The sequence below is a fragment of the Vipera berus genome (genome assembly GCF_964194415.1).
Source record: "Vipera berus genome assembly, chromosome: 2".
NCBI classification, from domain to species: domain Eukaryota; kingdom Metazoa; phylum Chordata; class Lepidosauria; order Squamata; family Viperidae; genus Vipera; species Vipera berus.
This window is the reverse complement of record NC_138203.1, coordinates 268699404-268723329: the sequence shown is the minus strand read 5'-3', so window position 1 is coordinate 268723329 and position 23926 is coordinate 268699404. Positions and strand designations below refer to the sequence as shown.

At 42.1% G+C, this 23926-nt stretch overlaps 2 protein-coding genes across 4 annotated transcripts in view; one reads left to right on the top strand and one right to left on the bottom strand.

The window, feature by feature from the left end:
• Positions 1-1045: 1045 nt before the first annotated feature.
• On the bottom strand, positions 1046-15566 carry LOC308663364 (uncharacterized protein). The gene is made up of 6 exons (XM_081319714.1): positions 15424-15566; positions 11302-11577; positions 7589-7918; positions 4607-4751; positions 3659-3696; positions 1046-1229 (listed from the first exon to the last, which is right to left on the bottom strand). The coding sequence occupies exons 1-6, from the start codon at positions 15536-15538 to the stop codon at positions 1183-1185; spliced, it is 951 nt and encodes a 316-aa protein (XP_081175840.1). The 5' UTR covers positions 15539-15566; the 3' UTR covers positions 1046-1182.
• A 4703-nt stretch (positions 15567-20269) lies between these two features.
• The window catches only part of ABHD16A (abhydrolase domain containing 16A, phospholipase), a 44979-nt gene continuing 41322 nt past the window's right edge, over positions 20270-23926 (top strand). The window contains exon 1 of one of the 3 annotated variants that reach the window (XM_081319712.1): positions 20270-20419. In XM_081319712.1, coding sequence (XP_081175838.1) covers positions 20288-20419 — 132 coding nt within the window. In that variant the 5' untranslated portion in view covers positions 20270-20287. Of the gene's footprint in view, positions 20420-23746; positions 23900-23926 lie in introns of those variants that run through there. The other 2 variants (XM_081319713.1, XM_081319711.1) reach the window with 2 other exon arrangements.

Here is a 23926-nt window from a genome sequence, read left to right as displayed (position 1 = left end):
GGTAAAGGTTCCCCCGCATATGCGTGCTAGTCGTTTCCGACTCTAGGGGCCGGTGCTCATCTCCATTTCAAAGCCGAAGAGCCAGCGCTTGTCCAAGGACGTCTCTGTGGTCATGTGGCCGGCATGACTAGACGCCAAAGGCGCACGGAACGCTGTTACCTTCCCAGCGTAGTGGTCCCTATTTTTCAACTTGCATTTTTACGTGCTTTCGAACTGCTAGGTTGGCAGAAGCTGGGATGCGTTAACAGGTGCTCACTCTGCTACGCAGCCCTCGGGATTCGACCCGCCAAACTGCCGACCTTCTGATTGACAAGCTCAGCGTCCTAACCCACTGAGCCACCACGTCCCTTTTTTGTTGCAATTACACACAGCATAAATAAACCCAGGCCGCCTCTCTTTTTTCTACAGCCCACCCTTTTATTCTTCTCTAGTCCCCAGCTCATGAATCAGACAGGCTTAAGTACTGGTCTTAAAATAATATTTTCCTCCTATTTTATTTTATTTTATTTTATTTATTTAATTAATTTATATACCGCCCTTCTCCCGAAGGACTCAGGGCGGTGTACAGGGCAATAAATACCAAAAATACAAGATACAAAAATTAAAAACAAATTAAACAATTGTGCCCGAATACAATAAATTAGTTAAAAACAGTAATTAAAACCCCAAATCCATCAGTATCCCCCCAAAGGGCAGCTTCAGAGTGTGTAGAAACCATTCGGCTTTGTTGCTTGGAGAAAAACGAGTTTTGCATGGACTTGAAATGGAGGCAGCAGAGGGATTAGCCAGTCATGCCTGTATTGTTTTCTGTTGACTCACGGATGGGTGGAGGTTGTTTTAATTCAGAGGAGAGAAAATCCCCCCACAAACATACACACACACCAAAACCAAGGCTTTGTTATTTGACCTACCTACTCTGGTGCGTTCCTGATATGACACGCTACGTATCCTCCCCAGCCAACCTAACCAATAGATGATGGGAGCTACAATCCTGGCAGATTGATCAGAGAATTAAGAACAACCTGGCAGGATTTTTTTTTTAAAAAAAAAAGCACACACCAAAGCCTGGAAAATCTTAGTTCTTGGAAAATGTAACATTGGCCAAGAGTTGCTGGGTTTGGTCCAAGGTTGCTCGACTCGGTGAGAACCGAAATATTTCGTTAGTCACCGCAGTAGTCCAGGTCAGATATTCTCGTAGATCTCCGACGTGTATTCAGACAGGGGAACATCTGTAATTAACAGAGGCAGCAGAATGAGTCAGCCCCTTTGCAGAAGGAAGTTAAAAATTACCGTGTTGTTCCAAAATTCTGCTTCCCTAAAATAGGGCTTAGATAGACTCCAGAAGATGGTAGAGGACAGGAAGGCCTGGAGGAACATTGTCCATAGGGTCGCGATGGGTCGGACACGACTTCGCAACTAACAACAACAAAAATAGGGGATTTTCTAAGGGAACCAATGATTCAATAGATGTTTGCGTCTTTTGCCAGGTTTTTTTTTCTTCCTTTTGCTCAAAGTCTTAAAGATCTCTCTCTCCCCTCACTTCTCTCTCTCTCTCCCCCCCCCTTTTCTCTCTCCCCCTTATTTCTCTCTCCCCCCTTTAATTCTCTTTCTCCCCCCTTTATTTCTTCTCTTTCTCCCTCCTTTATTTCTCTCTCCCCTTTATTTCTCTTTTCTTTTCTTTATTTCTCTCTCCCCTCCTTTATTTCTCTCTCCCTTTATTTCTCTCTTTCTGTCCCCTTTATTTCTCTCCCCCCTTTATTTCTCTTTCCCCTCTTTGTTTCTCTCTCTCCTCCCTTTATTTCTCTCTCCCCCCTTTATTTTTCTCTCCCCCCTTTATTTCTCTTTTTCTCCCCCTTTATTTCTCTCTCCCTTTATTTTTCTCTTTCTGTCCCCTTTATTTCTCTCCCCCCTTTCTCTTCCCCCCCTTTATTTCTCTTTCCCCCCCTTTATTTCTCTCTCTCCCCCTTTATTTCTTTTTCTCCCCCTTTCTCTCTCTCCCCCTTTATTTTTCTCTCCCCCCTTTATTTCTCTTTTTCTCCCCCTTTATTTCTCTCTCCCTTTATTTCTCTCTTTCTGTCCCCTTTATTTCTCTTTCCCCCCTTTATTTCTCTCTCTCCCCCTTTATTTCTTTTTCTCCCCCTTTCTCTCTCTCCCCCTTTATTTCTCTCCCCTTTATTTTTCTCTCCCCCCTTTATTTCTCTTTTTCTCCCCCTTTATTTCTCTCTCCCTTTATTTTTCTCTTTCTGTCCCCTTTATTTCTCTCCCCCCTTTCTCTTCCCCCCCTTTATTTCTCTTTTCCCCCTTTATTTCTCTTTCCCCCCCTTATTTCTCTCTCTCCCCCCTTTATTTCTCTCCCCCCTTTTATTTCTCTTTCTCCCCCTTTATTTCTCTTTCCCTCTTTATTTCTCTCTTTCTCCCCCTTTATTTCTCTCCCCCCTTTATTTCTCTCTTTCTCCCCCTTTATTTCTCTCTTTCTCCCCCTTTATTTCTCTTTCCCTCTTTATTTCTCTCCCCCCTTTATTTCTCTCTTTCTCCCCCTTTATTTCTCTCTTTCTCCCCCTTTATTTCTCTTTCCCTCTTTATTTCTCTCTCCCCCATTTATTTCTCTCTCTTTCCTCCTTTATTTCTCGCTCTTCTTTATTTCTCTCTTCCCCCCCACTCTGTCTCTCTCTCTCTCTCTCTCTCACACACACACACACACACACCGCACTTTTCCTAAGGGCTTCTAAAAGCCATCTGCATCCTCGTGGCTGAGAACGTTAGATATGTAATTAAATACAGGTAGTCCTCGACTTACAACACTTCGTTCAGTGACCGTTCAAAGTTACAAGGCCACTGAAAAAGGCGTCTTAAGACCGTTTGTCACACTTAACGACCGTTGCAACATCCCATAGTCACGTGATCAAAATTCAGACGCTTGGCAACTGGTTCATGTCTTTGACACTCGCAGTGTCCCCGGGGAAAATAAGTTGATCCCCTCCTCCCTCAAATATTGGAAGACTGCTATCATGTCATCCCTAGTCTTTCTCTTCACTAGACTAGCCACGCCCAGTTCCTGTAACCATTCTTCATATTTTTTAGCCTCCAGTCCCCTAATCCCCTCATACTCCTTTGGATGTGGATACTATACAGCAGGGAGCAGGTGATATGGTTAAATGTTTCTCTATAGAAATCCAATTCTTTGAATATAGACCAGGGGTCTTCAAACTTGGCCCTTTTGTGACTTGTGGGCTTCAACTCCCAGAATTCCTCAGCCAGCCATGCTGAGGGGAAAGGGCATGGGTCTTCAAACTTGGCCCTTTTGTGACTTGTGGGCTTCAACTCCCAGAATTCCTCAGCCAGGCATGCTGGCTGAGGAATTCTGGCAGTTGAAGCCCACAAGTCATAAACGGGCCAAGTTTGAAGACCCCTGATATAGACTATCAAACTAATTAGGAAGAATAGTTCTAACCAGCTTTCTCAGTAAGGTCCACCCACATCTTTCATCCTTACAGCAACTCTAACTGAAGAAACCTTTCTCCTCAGCTCTCTAAAATTCATTGATCTTGATTTTCTATCCAGTCTTATGTCCTCCTTTTCAAGCTTGGTCCCCTTTTGAACAGAATCTAGGCTGCCAAAAATGAGAGGCATGCAAGCTGAGAAAATTCAGCGCACCCACCTTTCCTTGGCTTCTTCAGATGGTCTGCGTACTTCTGGCTGGAAAAAAAAGGGATTGCAAAAATTAGCACAATCCAAAGTGAAGATTTGCGTCAAGGGCCCTCTACTGTCCAAAATCTGCAAAGGATTTGCTAAAAAGCAGTAAATAAATATTTCTATAAATAAATGTTTTCATAGCCTTGTGAAAAGGGAGGGAGGGTTTCAGATTGCCAGTTCCACTAAATTATTCCATGAAATGAACAAGAAAACCAGAAGATTGGGAGATTATGACTTGAAGGCCTTAAATTTTCTGGCTGGGGAATTCTGGGAGTTGAAGTCTCCAAGTCTTAAAGTTGCCAAGTCTGGAGAGCCCTGTCCTAAACTGTGTCCATATCCAATCTATAGATTTCCATAGGTTCATCCATCCAGAATTCAGGTAAGAACTTCAAGTCCCTAAAATCATAGAGTGAAGGTATCTTAAAGGACTTCTCATCCAACTCCCGTCTGAAGGCTTAACAATGAAAGTCAGACCAGTTTAATGGCTGTCAACTCACATATTGTGCAAGTTTTTAGCTGAATCTACTTTCTGTAGCTTCAACCATTCATTTTAGTCCTGCCTTATGGGGCAATAATAATAAAACAGTCCTCTCTTTTGTGGTGGGCAACCTTCTAGATATTTAATAAACATTACATATTCTACTGGTCATTTCTTCTGTAAGTTAAACATATCCAGATTATTCATTCCTTCATTCAGTCAGTCAGTCATTTGTTTGTTTGTTCGTTCATTTGTTCATTCATTCATTGTCTCCCATCCCATCTGATGACTCTAATTGTTCCTCATATGGCTGGATTTCTAGACTTTAGCTATTTTGATACTTTTCACTGTATTTTTCTATGCCACCATCATTATTTACAGATCGACTAATCATAATGTCTTCCCAAGACATTAATTCATATGATTTCAACTTACCTACAGCTCCTCCTCCACAAGATCACCAGAGTAAGTATGATTAGAAATTGCAATATAATGCAAACAACCAGTGGAATCCATGGCACTCCGTTTATTTTGACTTCTGAGCATTGAGATAATAAATCTTCTTTCACTGTCCCTATATCTAGGGAAAGCAGAAAGAGAGGACATCAGCAGGAAAAAGTTCAAATAGTACAGCATATCATAGTTTATATATTTAAGATCTCTCTCTCTCTCTCTCTCTCTCTCTCTCTCTCTCTCTCTCTCTCTCTCTCTCTCTCTCTCTCTCTCTCTCTCTCTCTCTCTCTCTCACACACACACACACACACACACATATATGATCCTAGATGCTAAATGTTAAAAAAAAATTCTCTCTTTTTTGTACACTATTTTTTTCTTTTTTGTTGTTCTTAGGGTTGAATGTATGCTTTTGCTTTGTTTCATTTTGTTTGTTTTACTGTTTTGTATTTTATTTTCTATGATAAAGCAATAAATAATAATAATAAAAAGAAAGAAACATCAGAATAAGGTTCTTACCTTCTGATGCTCAAAATTCAAATATCAGGACAAAGCCAGGAGGTGAACTGGGCAGGACTTCCCCCACCCCCGAGAATTATAAATTATATAAATATGCTTTCTATCCATCCCATCATCTCCTTAATCCTAAAGTAGAGATACCCATCTATGATCTCACCGTATACAATAGGTAACACCACCCAATTTTGCAATTATTCCTTGGGACAAGCCCTTTTTCTATTTATTTATCTTGTGTATCTTTTAGCAGCAGCTATACCATTTTGAACTTATGTCTCAATCACAAATGGTTCTCAAATTACGACTGTAAGGGAGCCTGCCCATTATAGTCATAAGTCATAATGGTCATAAAATAGGGTTATGTGACTGATCTGTAAAATCATTAAGCATGCAGCATTAAGCGAAATCACCATGCTCTTAAATGCAGATGCCCAGTTGCTAAATAACATGGCAGTTGTAAGTGTGAATCCATTCTTTTGCTATGGACACAATTTTGCTGAAAACTGCACATGAGTGTTGGTTTTCAGCAAAACCATTGTAAACCACAATCACATGACCATGGGATGCTTGAAATGGCTGTAATTGCAGCCGTGTTGCCAGACTCCCAAATGTGGTCACTTGACCATGGGGCGGGGGGTACCTTTTGTTCTTCAGATCCGGATAATAAGTCCCTGTAACTCTGAATGGTTGCTAAGCATAGAATGGAGGGATTCAAAGAAAGGGGCACAATTCCTTATCATTTTCTGCAATTTTCCCACCCTGTTCACATGCACACACACACACACACACACACACACACACACACACACACACCACAGCACTCCTTGTCTCAACCCCGGAGAAGTACAATTGGACTTTCTCCCACCCCCCCCCCCCAAAGTGGCAACATGCAAAATGTAACATTGTTATCTGTGTGATGGTATTCTTAATAGAATTCCCATTTTTAGCCTTTGAGAAAGATTCAGGAACAAGTGGACAAGTAAAAGGAACAAATATAAGAAGTTATATTACAGTTTATAAATCTCTGGAAGGAAGAGGATTTTAACAATCAGATAATAAAAAATAAAATATCTCAGGTTGGAGGCAATCAGTAAGTTGGATCAACATAAAACAACATGTAGTAGAAAAGGGTTTTTTTTATTTGCAGGAATAAAATAATGTGTGATGAGAAATCTTTAGGCTGTTTTGGGATATGTATTACTTTGGCAGAAAATTTTCTAATATCTTACTATAATATTTTGGACTTTATGTATTTTAATAATCTATATGGATTTATCAGTAAACCAATAACCATTGATAAGTTTAATATACAGTACTATATAAGGTTCCTTCCTTCCTTCCTTCCTTCCTTCCTTCCTTCCTTCCTTCCTTTCTTTCTTTCTTTCTTTCTTTCTTTCTTTCTTTCTTTCTTTCTTCTTTGAATTTTTTATCCTTTGCTTTGCTTTTGGCTTCTATGTTTTTTTTTTCTTTAAAGATTGTTTTATTTAATCATGGGATTTTTAACTGTATTTAAGTGATCTGTCAATATGTTGTTTTGTATTTTGAATGACAATAATGATCAGTATAAAAACCATTGAACATAAATAATAAGCCACAAAACAAATAAAGAGATAAAGCACAATTAATTCGTGATCAATAAAAATTGCAGAAAGAACTACATTCTATGTATGTTCTACAAACTTTTTCCCCCAGTTATTTCTGCAAAACATGGGGGTTCCTTTCCTTCTCACATAGGTGGCGCTGTTGGACCAGAAAAGAAAGAATACGTATAGCCAGACTTTAGTGGTAGAAGCAATGAACTCTTTAAAAAAAAAAGCTAAAATGTTCTAAAATACAGGTAGTCCTTGACTTACAATTGCAACTGAGTCCAAAATTTTCAATGCTAAGCAAGATAGATATTAAGTGGGAGTACGAGTTCAGCTCTTTATTGTGGGTGGGTGGGGGTTCGTACTGAAGAACAAGGGCTACCTGGCCTCCTTATATACCCGGCAGGGTAGGCGGCTAGCCAATGGGGTTGGCCCTAGGTTTCCCGCCGAAACTGGGTTTCCCGCCAAAACCGTCCAGGCCAACGCCCCTTGGTGGCTGTTGATATGCAGGTGCCTGCACTTGGATACATAACAGTTCTCAAGCAAATCACTGAAGTTGTTAAATCAATTGTGTGATTGTTAAGTGAATCTGGCTTCCCCCATTTGACTTTGGTCGTCAGAAGATCCCTAAGAAGGTTGCTATTGGCAGTCCCAGGATCCCGGGATGCTGCAACCATTGTGTATACATGCCAGTTGGCAAGCACCCAAATTTTGATCACGCGACTGCCGGGATGCTGCAAGGGACATAAATATGAAAAGTGGTTATAAGTCTCTTTTTTTCCAGTTCTGTTTTAACTCTGAGCAGTCATTAAATGAGCAGTTGTAAGTCGAGGACTACATGTGTTCAGGAGGAGAAACCTACCTTGCACAGAAGGCATCAAAGTACTACAAGTACAGTAATCAGGATGATTACTCGTCAACTTGAACGTGATTTCGGTCTTCTCAGCAAAGCGACATTTGATGTGCTTCTTCCTGGTTTTCTCCCAAGCCTCTTTTTTCAAGCAAATGTGGAGCTGAGACGCCCTTTTCCCCTTAAATACGCTGGGTCTTCCCATCTGGTCAGCATCCTGGATTTGTTTTCCACCTTCCCACCAGGTTATCACATCCGTGTAGAATTCCTTGGATCGGGAAAAACAGCTCAAGATGTAGCACAGGCTATTGGGTTGGTAGGGCTCCAGCCTTTGCTGACTGCCTGGAAGAGAAATGTTCAACAAAGAATGGACTTTAAAAGTTTCCAACCTGGCGGAAATGGCAAAGATTTCAGCGTACTTGAAAGACCATTCGCAACAGAGATATATTGTGGAGTGGGGAAAATGGATTAATTATATTCAGAATAAATATGGGACTAAAAAGTTTCATTTAGCATTTGAATAAGTATTGATGTGATATTTATATTGCTTGTAGTTATTTTATAAGAGTTAAAGTGCGATAGATTTAATAGCTTATTGTTGTTTGCATAAGGTAGATTATGATTGTTTGTATTTTTATACCCTATATTTAGCTCTGGGAAGTCGGGGAGGGGGGAGGGGGAAGGGAGGGAGGTGTTGGGGAGGGTTGGGGAGAGGGGAGGGGGTTGGGAGGGGTTTTGTTTTGTTAAAAAAATGTATTGTAAAACTTTTCAATAAAAAAAGAGAAATGTTCAACAAGAAATCTGAGAAGACAATTGCAGCACTGGATAGTTTGTTTGGATTTTAACCCGCCTTTATTATTTTTATAAATAACTCAAGGCAGCGAACATACATAATACTTTGAAAGTGGACTTTGAAAGTTTCAAACCTGGTGGATATGGCAAAGATTTCAGCATATTTGAAAGAACAACCGCAACAGAGATACATTGTGGAATGGACAGGGCTTTTTTTCTCATAGAACGCTCAGAACGGAGTTCCGGCACCTTTTTTGGATGGAACCTTGTAGGGTAGGCAAGGCGAGTTGTATGACATGTGTGAGTTCCGGCACCTTTTTCTTTTACAAAAAAAAGCACTGGGAATGGAGAAGATGGATTGAATATATTCAGAATAAATATGGGACTAAAAAGTTTTATTTAGCATTTGAATAAGTATTAGTTTTATATGATGTATTATTAGTTTATTCATTATTTAATTTAGTTATGTTTAAGGGGAGTTAAAGTGCGATAGAATTTTATGTGGTGTTTTTTTTTTGTTTGTTAGCATATTTTAGTTTAACTTTGTAAACTTTATACCCTGTATTCAGCTCTGGGAAGTCGGGGGGGGGGAGGGTAAGGGAGGGTAAGGGGGAGGGGAGGGGGAGGGAGGGAGTTTATGTTTTTCAAAAAATGTATTGTAAAACTTTTCCAAAAAAAAAAAGAAATCTGAGAAGACAATTGCAGCACTGGATAGTTTGTTTGGATTTTAACCCGCCTTTATTATTTTTATAAATAACTCAAGGCAGCGAACATACATAATACTTCTTCCTCTTCCTATTTTTCCCCATCACAACAACCAGGTAACGTCGATTGGGCTGAGAAAGAGCGACTGCCCCAAGGTCACCCAGATGGCTTTCATGCCTAAGGTGGCAGGACTGGAACTCAGGGGCTCCTGGTTTCTCACAAGGTGCTTCAATCACTAGAGCAAACCGGCTCTCATTAAAAGCCTACAACACGCAGTATTCCCAGGCAGTCTCCCATCTGAGTATTAACCAGGCCTGACCCTGCTTAGCTTCCGAGAGCAGACAAGATTGGGAATTTTCAAGATATTATGGTTGTAGATACACAGATTCAGAAGAAATCTCCAATCTTTTGTGCCACTTTTGATATTCTGAGAATGTATGGCTGGAAGTCAAAAAATATGTCTTCCAATATGAATGTTTTGTAATGAATAATATAAGTTTTGTAGACAAAAGAATTATCCTTTATTGAAATAGGGAAATATGGGTCAACCAAAATTAAGCTTTTTTCTTTTTATATACTATAGGCTATGCAAGAATATTCTATTGCAATTAGATAAAACTTAAAAACAGGATATTGATATGTATTAGTGAAAATACATTTTGAATTTTGTTGATTGACTTGGTTATAACTAGGTAAAGGTAAAGGTTCCCCCGCACATGCGTGCTAGTCGTTTCTGACTCTAGGGGCCGGTGCTCATCTCCGTTTCATAGCCGAAGAGCCAGCGTTTGTCCGAGGACGTCTCCGTGGTCATGTGGCTGGCATGACTAGACGCCAAAGGCGCACGGAATGCTGTTACCTTCCCACCGGAGTGGTCCCTATTTTTCTACTTGCATTTTTACGTGCTTTCGAACTGCTAGGTGGGCAGAAGCTGGGACGAGTAACAGGCGCTCACTCTGTTACGCGGCACTCGGGATTCGACCCGCCAAACTGCCGACCTTCTGATCGACAAGCTCAGCGTCCTAACCCACTGAGCCACCGCGTCCCTTTGGTTATAACTAGAAATATACTAAACTGCTTATTTTGACTATGTAATCACTAAGGGAATTAGAGAGGGCATGTAACCTGAACTATTTACAAATGGTTATTTCTTATTTTAATTACCCAACCACCATAATGTTTCACAAATATATGTGTATGTAAATATTAAAAATCAATAAAATTTGTATTAAAAATATGTCTTCTATAGATAGCAAAAGTACTTAGATTTATATACTGCTTCATAGTGCTTTATAGCCCTCTCTAAGCAGTTTACGGAGTCAGCAAATTGCTCTCAACAATATGGGTCCTCATTTTACCGAGCTCGGAAGGATGGCTGATTCAACCTTGAGCTGGTCAGGATCGAACTCCTGTCAGTGGAATTCAGAGGTCACCTGCAATACTGCATTCTAACCACTGCGCCACCACAGCTCTTGCCTATTCATAAAACAGCTGCCATAGTGTAGGTGCCAGTCACAAAACACCAAATTATCACAAGAGTCTGTTGGAAATGTTGCATTTTATCAACCCTTCAGCCTACGGGGATATTCACACTTAACTTCAGATTCTTGGTCTTTTTCTCTGGGTAACGAGATACAGATAAAGCAGTCCTCAGCTTACGACTCTAAGGGTGTTATTAATCATGAAGATGATGTTGAAGGCTAGCACTTTTTGGAGATCTGCCAAACCCTGAGCAGAGGGCTGCATTAGAAAAGGTCCCTTCCAACTCTGTTATTCTGTCATACAGATGGTCCTCGACTTGCAACCACAATAGAGCTTTGCCCCACTTTATGACTTTTCTTGCCACAGTTGTTAAGTGAATCGCTGCAGTTGATAAGTTAGTAACCTGGTTGTTAAGTGAATCTGGCTTCCCCGTTGACTTTGCTTTTCAGAAGGTGGCAAAAGGGGATCACGTGACCCCCCCCCGGACACAGCAAAGGTCATAAGTATGAGCCAGTTGCCAAGCCTCCAAATTTTGATCACATGTCCCTAAGGGTGCAGCAATGGTTGTAACTATGAAAAACGATCGTAAGTCACATTTTTCAGTGCTGTTTTAACTTTGAACAGTCACTAAATGGACTGCTGTAAGTTGAGCACTACCTGTACATGCGGCCTAACTAGTTTCAGAAGAACCTCAGGCCTAAAAGGTGTTATCAAGATTTTTGCTGTCTTTTAAATGCTATCTCACTTACTTGTCACCACCAAGAGATCATAAAAATGGTTCATGTCGCACCAGTAACGCCCCATGTCACTATCCCCCACATGGTGAAATCGAAGCGAGTTGTTCTGAAGCATCTCGAGCCGGCTCCAGGCAACTGGGAAGCGCTTTATATGGCCACTGGAGAGTTTGCGGAAGAGTACAGTGGTTTTGTCATGCTGGACACAATACCAGGATATTTCCTCAGTACCAGAACAAGATGGACACGGGCAGGGCAGCTCTGGGGAAGAGCCTTGCTCTGCATATACATCTATGAGAAGAAAAGACATCATTAAGTCCCCAAACTTAAGAAGGGGTTAAACAGCAAAAAGACAGGTAGACGAGGTATAGCTCACTGACAGGATCAGAATAACAGAGTAACAAAGTTGGAAGGGACCTTGGAGGTCATCTAGTCCAACCCCCTGCTCAAGCAGGAAGCCCTATACCATTTCAGGCAAATGGTTGTCCATTCTTTTCTTAAAAACCTCCAGTGGTGGAGCATCCACAACTTCTGAAGGCAAGTCGTTCCACTGGTTAATTGTTCTGTCAGGAAATTTCTCCTTAGTTCTAAGTTGCTTCTTTCCTTGATTAGTTTCCATCCATTGCTTCTTGTCCTGCTTTCAAGTCCTTTGGAGAATAGGTGGACCCCCTCTTCTTTGTGTCACCCCCTTTGATATTGAAACACTGCTATCATGTCACCCCTCACCCTTCTCTTCATTAAACTAGACATACCCAAATCCTGCAACTGTTCTTCATATGTTTTAACCTCCAGTCCCCCAATCATCTTTGTTGCTCTTCTCTGCACTCTTTCTAGAGTCTCAATATCTTTTTATATGATACGATACAATAATCTTTATTGTCATTGTCCCATACAGAACAATGAAATTGAAAAATCCACATCAACCCCACAAAACCCCCAAAAACCAACAAAATACATACCAACATACCACCCACCCCACATATACACATTTAACCCCTAGAAACACTCTAACACTCTAAAAACTAAATACAGAAGTTCTCTCAGAAACTGCATTCTGCTGCATTCAAAGCCAAAACCGCTTTTGGATAAAAACTATTTCTCAAGCAGCTGGTCCTGGTCTTTATGACCCTATACCTCCTTCTAGAAGGCAGAAGCTGAAAGAGATCACTTCCGGGGTGCGTGCAATCCTGCACAATCTCCACAGCTTTCTTATAACACCTGGAGGCATAGATTTGATCTAAAGTAGGAAGAGTACACCCAATTATTCTCTCCACAGTCTTTACGACCCTAGACAGCATTGTTTTTTCCCTGACTGTACAACTCCCAAACCACACACAGAGACCATAGGTTAACACGCTCTCTATGGTACAGTGGTAGAATGCCAACAACAGGTCCTTTGAGAGATTATGCTTCCTGAGAATTCTCAAGAAGTATAACCTCTGCTGTGCTCTCTTCATCACAACTTTGGCGTTTGCTCCCCATGTCAGATCATCTCTTAACTCCATTCCCAGAAATCGAAACACCAAGACCTGCTCCACACAATTCCCTTCAATAATAAGTGGATGAATGTTCGATTTGCATTTCCTAAAGTCCACAATAATCTCTTTTGGTTTTTTTAAATTGAGGAATAAATTATTTTCCCTACACCACTCCGTCAGCAACTCAACCTCCTTCCTATAAGCTGACTCCCCTTCCCCAGGAGTAAGCAGACCAACCACCGTTGTGTCGCCTGCAAACTTAATGATCTTATTGCTGGGGTAATAGGGAACAGTCATATGTGTAGAGCGTGTACAAAAGCGGGCTCAACACACACACCTGCGGCGTCCCCGTATTTATACTAAGATCCACAGAGACGTGAGAACCCATCCTGACCCGTTGGGAACGATTTGATAGAAAATCTAATATCCACCTGCATAAGCATGGCGGGAGCCCCAGATCTAATAATTTGGGCACCAGTCTATGCGGAAGAATAGTGTTAAATGCAGAACTAAAATCTACAAATAGCAATCTCGCATAGTTCCCTTGTTTCTCCAAATGAGTCAGGACAGCATGTAAGGCCATGGCCACCACATCCTCCGTGGATCTCTTTCCCTTATATGCAAATTGACAAGAGTCAAATCCAACAGGCAAACAAGCCATAATACAATTTCGCACCAATTTTTCAAAGCATTTAATTATGACAGGTGTAAGCGCCACAGGACGGAAATCGTTCAAACTATCTATATTAGATTTTTTTTGGCAGAGGTATAATAGTAGAGGATTTCAGACAAGGTGAAACAGTGGCTTGGGCCAGGGACCGATTAAAAATCTTCATAAAGATTTCTGCCAGTTGTTCCAAGCAGACTCTCAGCACCCTACCAGCCACTCCATCAGGGCCCGTGGCCTTTCTTTTCACCTCACTTCTCCCTCTTCCACTCTAACAACATTTCCTTTAGGAAGCGACGACGATAACTCTGGCAGCACTGCCGGAGCCACTGCTGGTGTCACCTCAAATCGGGCAAAGAAGGTATTCAGCTCCTCCACCAGAGAAGCACTGCTCTCTACAACTGATAGACTACTAGATTTGTGGCCAGTCAGGTACTGGACCCCCTGCCACACTTGTCTAGTATCATGATTTCTCAGATGATCCTCAATTTTTCCTCTATACACAGCTTTTGCCTTCCAAATACCCCTCTTCAAATTCGCCCTTTCTATACCATACAATACCCAATCTCCAGTTCTAAAAGCGGAGTTCCTGGCCTTCAGCAATCGCTGAACTTCCCCTGTCATCCAGGGCTTCCTATTCGGATACATCCTTACATGCTTTTCGCCGGTAACATTTGCTGTGCAGAATGTAATGTAGTCCAAGACTGTTGATGTATAAATCTCCAGGTCTTGATGATCAAACACATGTCAATCAGTCTCCTGGAAACATTCCTGCAGCTGTTGAAGGGCTCCCTCAGACCACACCATAACAGTCCGTGTTTGTATCGGGACTTGTTTCCTAAGGGGTGTGTATACTGGTGTCAAAAGCAGGGACACATAATCCGATCCACCAAGGTGTGCCAAAGGCTTAACCTCATATGCCCGTCTAATGTTCGTATACACCTTGCCGAGAGTATTTCCTCCCCTCGTTGCACACTTAATGTGCTGATGAAATTTTGGGAATACTAGCTTCAGATCTGTGTGATTAAAATCCCCCGCAATAATCTGCACTGCCTCCGGATACTTGCTCAATTTAGTGATAATGTTTTCATACAAAATATCCATAGCCATGCATGCATTTGCATATGTCATGGCAACCAAAACTGGATGCAATAAGTGTGGTCTTACTAAGCCATTATAAAGTGGTACTAACACTTCATGTGATCTTGATTCTATCCCTCTGTTAATGCAGTCTCGGACTGTGTTGGTTTTTTTGGCGGCCGCAACACACTACTAGCTCATATTTAAGTGGTTGTCCACTAGGACTCCAAGTTCCTTCTCACTGTTACTCACAGTTACAGGATCACAATTAGTCTAGCAAGAAGCCTTCACTTGTATTGCCTACAATGGCTGGTAGCTAGTGGCTCTCCCTTGGAGAAGTTAATTGACTTGAAACCTCCTAAAGGTATTCTACTACTTTTCCATCCTTTCTGCCTCTCCAATCAGATGCCCCCTCCAATCAGATGCCCTCTAGATATACTTGAGAACACTTCCCAGCATCCTGCAGATGAACAGAATCACCATATAGATTTTTTTTCAATGGATCTTGGGGATTACCTAGCTCAGACTCCTACCCACTGCAGAAAGACATTACTATAGCGTAACTGACAAATGATCATCCAGCTTCTCTTTAAATGCCCCCAGCCCACCAGAAGTCCATCAGCTCCTGAGAAAATATATTCCAGTTCTTAGATGAAGCCCTCAACATTTGGATCAGGGTACTAAGCTGGAGATGGTGAGTCAAACCAATCTTCATACCCTGAGAACATGTCTCAGTCTTCTGTCCCAGCACCTCTATCCAACATTGGTTTCTGGGTGCCTGCAGTTCTAACTCCAAAACTTATAAATTCATGGGAGCCCCAATTCTTACAGATCTGAATTGATGGATTCCGCCCCCCCCCCGCCCGCATCTTTCCCAAATTAAAAGGCAAACAAAATTCAAATAGTTCTTACTGTTGGCATCACTAAGCTGGACAAGTAGGAAGAGGGTGGCCAGAACAGCTGTGGCCATCCTAGGAGTTGGAACACCAGCATCCATTTCAGAGGGGAGATTCTTCCAGAGGACCATTATGTGAAAACAACATAACTGGGCTAAACTGGTCCTTTGCTCCTATCCAGCGGAGGTTCTTCTTTCCCATCCACAGTATTATCTATTAGGTTACATTTATTTTTTTTCTAAAACACAGTCATGATAAAATGTCAAAAAAACAACAACCCACAAAGAGCATAGAGATCCAACCACATCTACATCCGGCACACCCAGAGAATACCAGATGGTGGGGCTTATCAAAAGGAATGTGAACTGGGCCATAAAGGGAAGCTGCAGGGAATGAGAGACATATACATACATATACATGTAAATGTACATATGCATATATACATATATACGTGTGTGTGTGTGTGTGTGTGTGTGTGTATTTCCCCCAAGATCATTTTAAAAATATGGATTGTTGTTGTTGTTGTTGTTGTCTTTGGTTGTACAGTTAGCCAAATGTTTAGTCTGGATTTGGAATTTTTATCCATCTATTGAGTCATTCCCAGGGATCTGGGATAGGCAGATGATCAGTGGTGGGATTCAGCCAGTTTGCACCATTTCGGCAGAACCGGTGGCTAAATTTTTTGTTGCCCAGGTCCAGAACGGACTTCCGGAAGTGGCATCCACACAGAGAACTGGTTGTTCACATATTTGTATCCCGCCACTGCAGATGATGGATGACATTGCTGTTTAATGCTGATAAAGATATTGTCACAGGATGCTAGCTGTTCCAAATAAAGCTGCCTTTTGCAATTTCGTCAATGCCAATGGTGTTGAACTGCTGCTCCAGTTGTTTTGGGATGGCACCCAAGGTGTCTATTCCTGTTGCTTTTTTTATTGTTGTTGTTCTACTTTTGGTTGTTGTTGTTGTTGTTCTACTTTTATTTGCAGGTCTTTGTATTTTGTGATTTTCTTCAGTTCTTTCTCTTCTGTTCAGCTCTCTCCAGGCACTGGAAAGTACACTATTCAGTTTTTGTCATTGATCATTGTAAAGACTGGGGTGTTATGTGGCAGGTATTTGTCTGTTTGAATTATTATTACAGTTCACTTATTAATAATCACTATAATTTGCTTTTTTATTTTATTAATTATTATGATACATTGTGCAGTCACACAATTGTTTAGAGTACAATTCTTATTATTATTATCCATGTGATATTTTGAATTCTGTAAGTTTGATCGCCTTTAAGCGATTTGCAAGTTATTATTTGAATAAATAATACATGGCTCTGCCAGTTGGTTTGGGGCCCCAATCGGGGGAGTATCACAGTGGAGGTTGTTGATCAATTTACAATAGATCCCACCTCTCCTCCATCCTATTTCAATCCTCCCCATCTTTTAATTGGGCCATGGTGTTCTGGATTCTATTATTTATTTATGTTTTCTGTCAGGGGTCTTCAAACTTAGCCTTTTTATGACTTCTGGACTTCAATGCCCATAATTCCTCAGCCAGCGTGCCTGGCTGAGGAATTATGGGAGTTGAAGTCCACAAGTCATAACCCCAAATGCACAGATACAGTATAGGTGGTACCTGGCTCAATAGTAATAACTGTAAGAGGGATCTCAGAGTCCTAGTGGACAATCACTTAAATATGAGCCAGCAGTGTGCTGCAGCTGACAAAAAAACCCAACACAGTGCTAGGCTGCATTAACAGGGGGATAGAATCAAGATCACATGAAGTGTTAATACCACTTTACAATGCCTTGGTAAGACCACACTTGGAATACTGCATCCAGTTTTGGTCACCACGATGTAAAAAAGATGCTGAGACTCTGGAGAGTACAGAGAAAAGCAACAAAGATGATCAGGGGACTGGAGGCTAAAACATATAAGGAACGGTTGCTGGAAGTGGGTATGTCTGGTTTTATGAAGAGAAGGACGACGGGGGACATGATAGCTGTATTCCAATATCTGAGGGGCTGCCACAAAGAAGAGGGAGCCAAGCTATTCTCCAAAGCACCTGAAGGCAGGACAAGAAGCAACGGATGGAAACTAACCAGAGAGAAGCAACCTAGAACTAAGGAGAAATTTCCTGAGAGTTAGAACAATTAATCAGTGGAACAACGTGCCTCTAGAACAGGGCTTTTCAACCTTTTCACCCATTGTACCACTTTTATGATATGGCAACATCCGCATACCACCAGTCGCCTAGCAAGGTGTCAAAAACTGGATGACCAAAAAAAAAAAGGAAAAAAAGGGATGAAGTACAGGTAGCCCTCGACTTACAACAGTTCACTTAGTGACTGTTCAAAGTTACAATGGCACTGAAAAAGTGCCCCCCAAGCCACAACCGAACAAGACACCTGCCCGCCCGCCCGGTGGCACTCTTCCTCTTGTCTGAGGTTTTTATTGTTGTGAGCATTTCTGTTGAGGATTGGCAGTGAGGGTGGGGTGGGGGGTGTTTGGTTTTTATTCCCCCCCCCCCGTCTACTGGGTGGTTGCAAAAGGTTTTGGTCACTTCACATGACCCTGGGACACTGTGACCATCATAAATATGAATCAGTTGCCAAGCATCTGAATGTAAATCACAAGACCCTGGAGATGCTGTAACATTCCAGCTGATTGGCGCTTCTTCTGAGCTCAGCAGTAGCACCAGGATCAGCACTGAGCTCCAGCTGGAGCCTGGCGCTGATCCTGGCGCTTCCACTGGGCCCTGACAGTCCCAAAGAAGTGCTGATCCTGGCGCTTCTGCTGAGCCCTGAGAGCCCTGCAGCTCCAGCTGTCTCTCGCTCAGGCTTGCTGCCACCGGTTCAGCTCATTGCCCTCCCCCACTACCACTTTTCTAGGATGATCGCGTACCACCTGCCAATGTACCACAGGTGGTACCCGTACCACTGGTTGAAAAGGCCTGCTGTAGAAACTGTAAAAGTTCCAACACTGGAGGTTTTTAAGAAGGAACTGTACAGCCATTTGTCTGAAATGGTATAGGGGTTTCCTGTCTGAGAAGAAAGAAAGAAAGAAAGAAAGAAAGAAAGAAAGAAAGAAAGAAAGAAAGAAAGAAAGAAAGAAAGAAAGAAAGGAAGAAAGAAAGAAAGAAGAAAGAAAGAAAGGAAGGAAGGAAGGAAGGAAGGAAGGAAGGAAGGAAGGAAGGAAGGAAGGAAGGAAGGAAGGAAGGAAGGAAGGAAAAGAAAGAAGAAAGAAAGAAAGAAAGAAAGAAAGAAAGAAAGAAAGAAAGAAAGAAAGAAAGAAAGAAAGAAAGAAAGAAAGAAAGAAAGAAAATAAATTAGTTTACTTCCAGAAGGATAGGACAGGCTCCTGCCAATGATTAGAAAAGGAGCAACAGATATTTTATTACTCGTCCATGCTAGCTGAAGAGAACTGACAATTCACCAGGACAGTTTTTGGAGGTGAAAAATAAAGGTGAAAAAGCAATTGCTTTCTCCCTCTTTGGAGCATTCTCTAAGTCTCAATTTTATCTGAGTGACTTCTAACTGATATTCACAAGTATAATTCACAGAGCAAAATATCTCGTCCTGACCAAACCCTGGTCACACAAGAAATTCAGCTTGTTAGTCATGGACACCTGATGAAAGATGTTTGGTATGCATGATTCACTTTTCCAATTCTACAGTCAGGAGGAAATTGAGAGGGATCCCCATTTCCTTTTTTTTTTGTCAAACAACAGACAACAGGAGCTGATTTTTTTAAAGAGCCCTGTTGTTTAAAATATGATATACAGGTAGTCCTCGACTTACGATCACAATCCCCAAAATTTCTGTTGCTAAATGAATTTTGCTCCATTTTATGACTTTCCTTGCCACAACGGTTAAGTGAATCCCTACAGTTGTTAAAGTGAATCCGCCTTCCCCATTGACTTTGTTTGTCAGAAGGTCTTAAATCACGTGACACACACACACACCCCCGGGACACTGCAACCGTCATGATTTAGTTGCCAAGTGTCTGAATTTTGATCACATGACCATGGGGATGCCGCAACGGTCATAAGTGTGAAAAACAGTCATAAGTCATTTTTTTCAGTGTCATTGTAACTTCAAATGGTCACTAAATGAACTGTTGTAAGTCGAGAACTACTTGTATTTTAGTTCGGCTTTACTGAATGCTAGGCGTTGAAGTCCAACATAACTGGATGACATTACCACACTAGAAAAAATTATTACAATTATGTATTTTAGCTTCTAATTCAAAGTGTGTTTTTATTTATTTCCTCATTGTACAAATATATATATTTCCTCATTGTACACACACACACACACAGGCTCTAATTACACACATACACACACACACACACACACACACACACACGTAAGACTTATACATTTGATCCTGACATCTTAGGCATCCATTCCCAACCGTGATAATGTCAGAATGACAACAACCCGTGTTGCAATGCACCTTTTTCTCAATTGCATGCAGGCGGACCCTTCTGTTTTGACACTCCCGTTAAGGATTTAATTTGCTTTTTTGTTGGTTGGTTGGTTTGCAGCCACTGGCCCCTGCTTAGCTTACGGTTCATCAAGATCTTCGGATCTTCTCCATTTGTACTATGGCCCTCCCACGCCCTCAATGCACTCATGTCTTTGATTTTTCCTGCCCAAACCCCGCCCGGGATTTTGCATTGAAACGAAGTCTTCTTTATACTCCTGCCTGACTGCCTGAAGGGGGAGCTACCTCAAGAATCAGTTGCTAACATCGCGTTTTAAAAAAGCCTTAGAAAATTTTTGATCCCTCTTCCTTCCCGTACAGACTCCGGAAGTATAATTTTGCCTGGCTTCCCCGCCCACTTTCCCGCGCTGCTACCCGGCTTTAGGTCCTTTCCCAAGATGGCGAAGCTATTGAGCTGCGTACTGGGGCCTCGGTTGTACCGAGTCTACCGGGATCGAAGCCCTGCCAGATCGCGCCGCCTCAGGGCTGAACCAGACGATGGGTCCCAAACCTCCTTGGACCCTTCCTGGGTGAGCCCGCTACTTTTGACGACCCCTTTTGCTATTTGGTATCGCCCCCGTCACCCTTTCTAGAGGCTGGGGGTGGGGAGTTGAGCGAAACCATTATTGAACCTGGACGGGGGTGGCGTTCCTTGACACTAGCCTGCAAGAAGGGACCTGATGAAGACAGCGAGCAATTGAAGAATTGGGTCGCTTGCAAGCTGGTTTAAAGGAGAGAACAAATTCAACACGGAAAATCCCCTTATTGAGGATCCATAGGGAAAAATTGCAAGGCAGAAAGCGAATAGCCCGGTTAAAAACAGCATATGTTTTGCTTATTTCTCAGGCGATTAAGAAATCCGTTTTTGTTTTTGCAAAACTGCCCTTTCCTGAAAGGGGATAAAGTGTTAGCGGGCGATGCTCTTGCAGGTTGACATAGCAGCGCTGCAATGGCTTAGCCCGGTCGTATAATCTGCCTGCTATGCATCTGAAAATGAACTCTGTTCAGTTTTAAAGTCTGCCTCTTTCTCCTGTAGAGCCTTCAAAACAGCCTGCGATCGTAAGAACCAAAGAGTAAATAAAACAGTATTTATTAAGCATTGTTTCAAGGCATACATGGAAGCCGAGAATCTCAGCCAAATGTTTTGTGGAAAAAAGATTTTCTTGGCAACCTAGTAAAGCTTGGGGTTTTATTTCTAAATTTATGAGATGGAAATCCGGAAATAGATGCTATCACTGAGAATTTATTTTGTGGGTATCATTAGGCTGGCCACCTCGTATTTTTATTCATTTTCTTTCACAAGAGGAGATGGTACTAAGGACTCCCCCCCCCCGCCCCGTCCCCCTCCTTGGGGGAATTATTTCATAGGGCTGTTATGGGAAAAATAAAAGTGCTATGGGTATTACTTTACTTTGAAAAAAGGATGAGATAAAAAGTAAACAAATAGGAAGTTAATAAAGAAGAATATTTGTAGCTCAGTTTTAAAATGTGGCGTCCTTGGTAATCTCTGAGATTTGTGGTTTTCTTGCAGATGTTTCATTACCCAAACCAGGTAACATCACCAGTGCTGGCTGATGAAGTTACTTAGTTTGGGTAATGAAACATCTGCAAGAAAACAAGCTGAGAGAGCACCAAGGACCCCTCAAATGGGAAATTGGAGTGCATGCTGGAAAAAGAACCTTCCCTTGCTTTTATATAGGAGCAGATTCTTAGGACTTTAATAATTTAAAAACTCTGTCCCCTAGCAAATTAAAAGGATCAAAATCTTTTCCATGATTCATTTATTGTCTAATATTTTGTTTGTTGGTTTGTTTTTTGTGCCCTGGAGTCACTTGCTGGTTATTTTAGCAACATTTTTGGGAAGGGGTTTATCATTCCATGAGAGAGAGAGAGAGAGTCTGGTCACCTAGCTGGCTTTATGCCTAAGGCAGGATCAGAATTCACTAGAGCCAGTTTGGTCTAGTGCAGGGGTCGGCAACCTTGGCTCTTTTATGTCTCGCGGACTTCAACTCCCAGAATTCCTGAGCCAGCTATGCTGGCTCAGGAATTCTGGGAGTTGAAGTCCGCGAGTCATAAAAGAGCCAAGGTTGCCGACCCCTGGTCTAGTGGTTAAGGCATTGGACTAGAAACCAGGGGACAGTGAGTTCTAGTCCCGCCTTAGGCATGAAATCCCACTGAGTGATTTTTTGCCAGTTACTCTTTGCCCAGTTCACCTTACAGGGTTGTTCTTACGGGAGAAATAGGGGGAGGAAGGAGTATTAGCTTGCCACCTTGATTTATTTATAAAACAAAGGCAAGATGTAAATAAATTCATAGTCTCTTAGTTTCTAGCCTAGTGTCTTGAACCACTGCACCAAACTGTCTTGTCTTTGTACTATTACCAATATACATACGTATATATTTCTAGAGCTTAGACTCAAAGGCAGTGTGTGTGTGCATTTCATAATTAGAGCCCAAAGGTGCTCACAGTTGTAAATTCAACCTCCAGAATTTCAGATACCATGTTAGATCTTCTGTCAAGTTTTGAAGGCTGCTAGAATAGATCATAAATAGCACGTCAGGGTTGGAAAATGCTGTTGACGTCAAAAATAAAAGAATCTGGATGGGAAGGGGCAGGTTTATATGTTTACATTTTGTCACTATGGGGGAGGTAGCAGGCAGTGGTTAGATTAGACTGAGGACACAGATTACATGCCATTCATAGCTGCATATCTGAGTCTATGATAATCAACATGCAGCAATAGCACTTAGGCTCCTATACCACTCCATAGTGCTTTTACAGCTCTCTCTAAGCAGTTTACAGAAATAGCATATTGCCTCCCCCAGCAATCTGGGTCCTCATTTTACCACCCATGGAAGGATGAATCAGCCTCTAGCCGGTCAGGATCGAACTCAATACTGTGGGCAGAGTTAACCTGCTGCATTCTAACCACTGCGCCACCACGGCTGTTGATGACAACAGTGATAGATTACTTATTTATTATAGTGAACCAGTTTAGCATAGTGGTTCAGGCTAGAAACCAGGAGAATGAGAGTTCTAGTCCCGCCTTGGGCACCAAACCAGCTGGTGATCTTGGGCCAACCCTTCTCTGTCAGCCCAAGGAAGAAGGAAGGGCAAACTACTGAAAATCTTGTCAAGAAAACTGCAGGGACTTGTTCAGGAAGTAACTGAAAATCATAAACTGCTTCGAAGTCACATGTACAATCCCGCCCCCCCCAAAAAACCCCACATTAGGTACAAGAGTATTATAGATTAGAATCACCATTTTTGCAGCAGAATATCTTGTGTCAGGATGAGTGTGTTATCAACAGGACATTAAGGAAAGGAGTTGTAATTCTTATTCCCTTAATCTGACACTCTCTTCCCTGTCACTGCAGGATATTGTGTAAAAAGAGAACATAGAAATGACAGATAATAAGAAAAACTGTTGACTTCCGGTGGCTCCGCGGCGACGGAGGGAGCCTTCCCGGGCTGCCCGCGGCTCAGCTGTTGTTTTTTTCGCCCGAAACAGCGCCGATCAGCTGTTCGGGCGAATCCGAAGCCCCCTCCTCGGGAGAAGAGGAGGGGGCGAGCTCCCAGGTAGGGGTAGAGTTCTCCAGGGCCGCCTGAGCTTATGGCTTGGGCGGCTGAAGGATTGAACTCCCCCGTAGCCTGGGCTGCTCCCAGCTGGCCGTCGCCTCTGCTCCTGATTCTTGGAGCAGAGCCAGCCGTCTGCGACCACCCCTGCCTGAAGGAATGACTATGATTTAAAGGAGCAGGCAGAGCGATACAAGAGGAAATGGTAAAGAGGATTACTATGTTTTACTCTCCAGCTTGATGGACTTTTTTGGATTACAAATCTGAAGTGAAAGTGCGTCATATTTGGTAAAAGATGGCGGCTAAACCACCCCCTAAAACTCTTCGGAGTGCTGGAACTTCTCCCGTGCAACAATCATTATTGCAGGCGCTGCATCCTCCTGATGTATTGACATCAAAGGACTTACAAGATGCTCTTGAAAAACATACCCAGGTAATTTTGGAATCATTTAATATTAGA

Excerpts from the sequence above, each read along its gene's own strand:
- LOC308663364 (XM_081319714.1), bottom strand. The coding sequence starts at position 15,538 with ATGGTCCTCTGGAAGAATCTCCCCTCTGAAATGGATGCTGGTGTTCCA. Across the intron at positions 3,697-4,606 it reads TTGTGGAGGAGGAGCTGTAG|CCAGAAGTACGCAGACCATC; the intron begins GTAAGTTGAAAT and ends TTTTTTTTCCAG. Across the intron at positions 1,230-3,658 it reads TCTGAAGAAGCCAAGGAAAG|ATGTTCCCCTGTCTGAATAC; the intron begins GTGGGTGCGCTG and ends TGTTAATTACAG.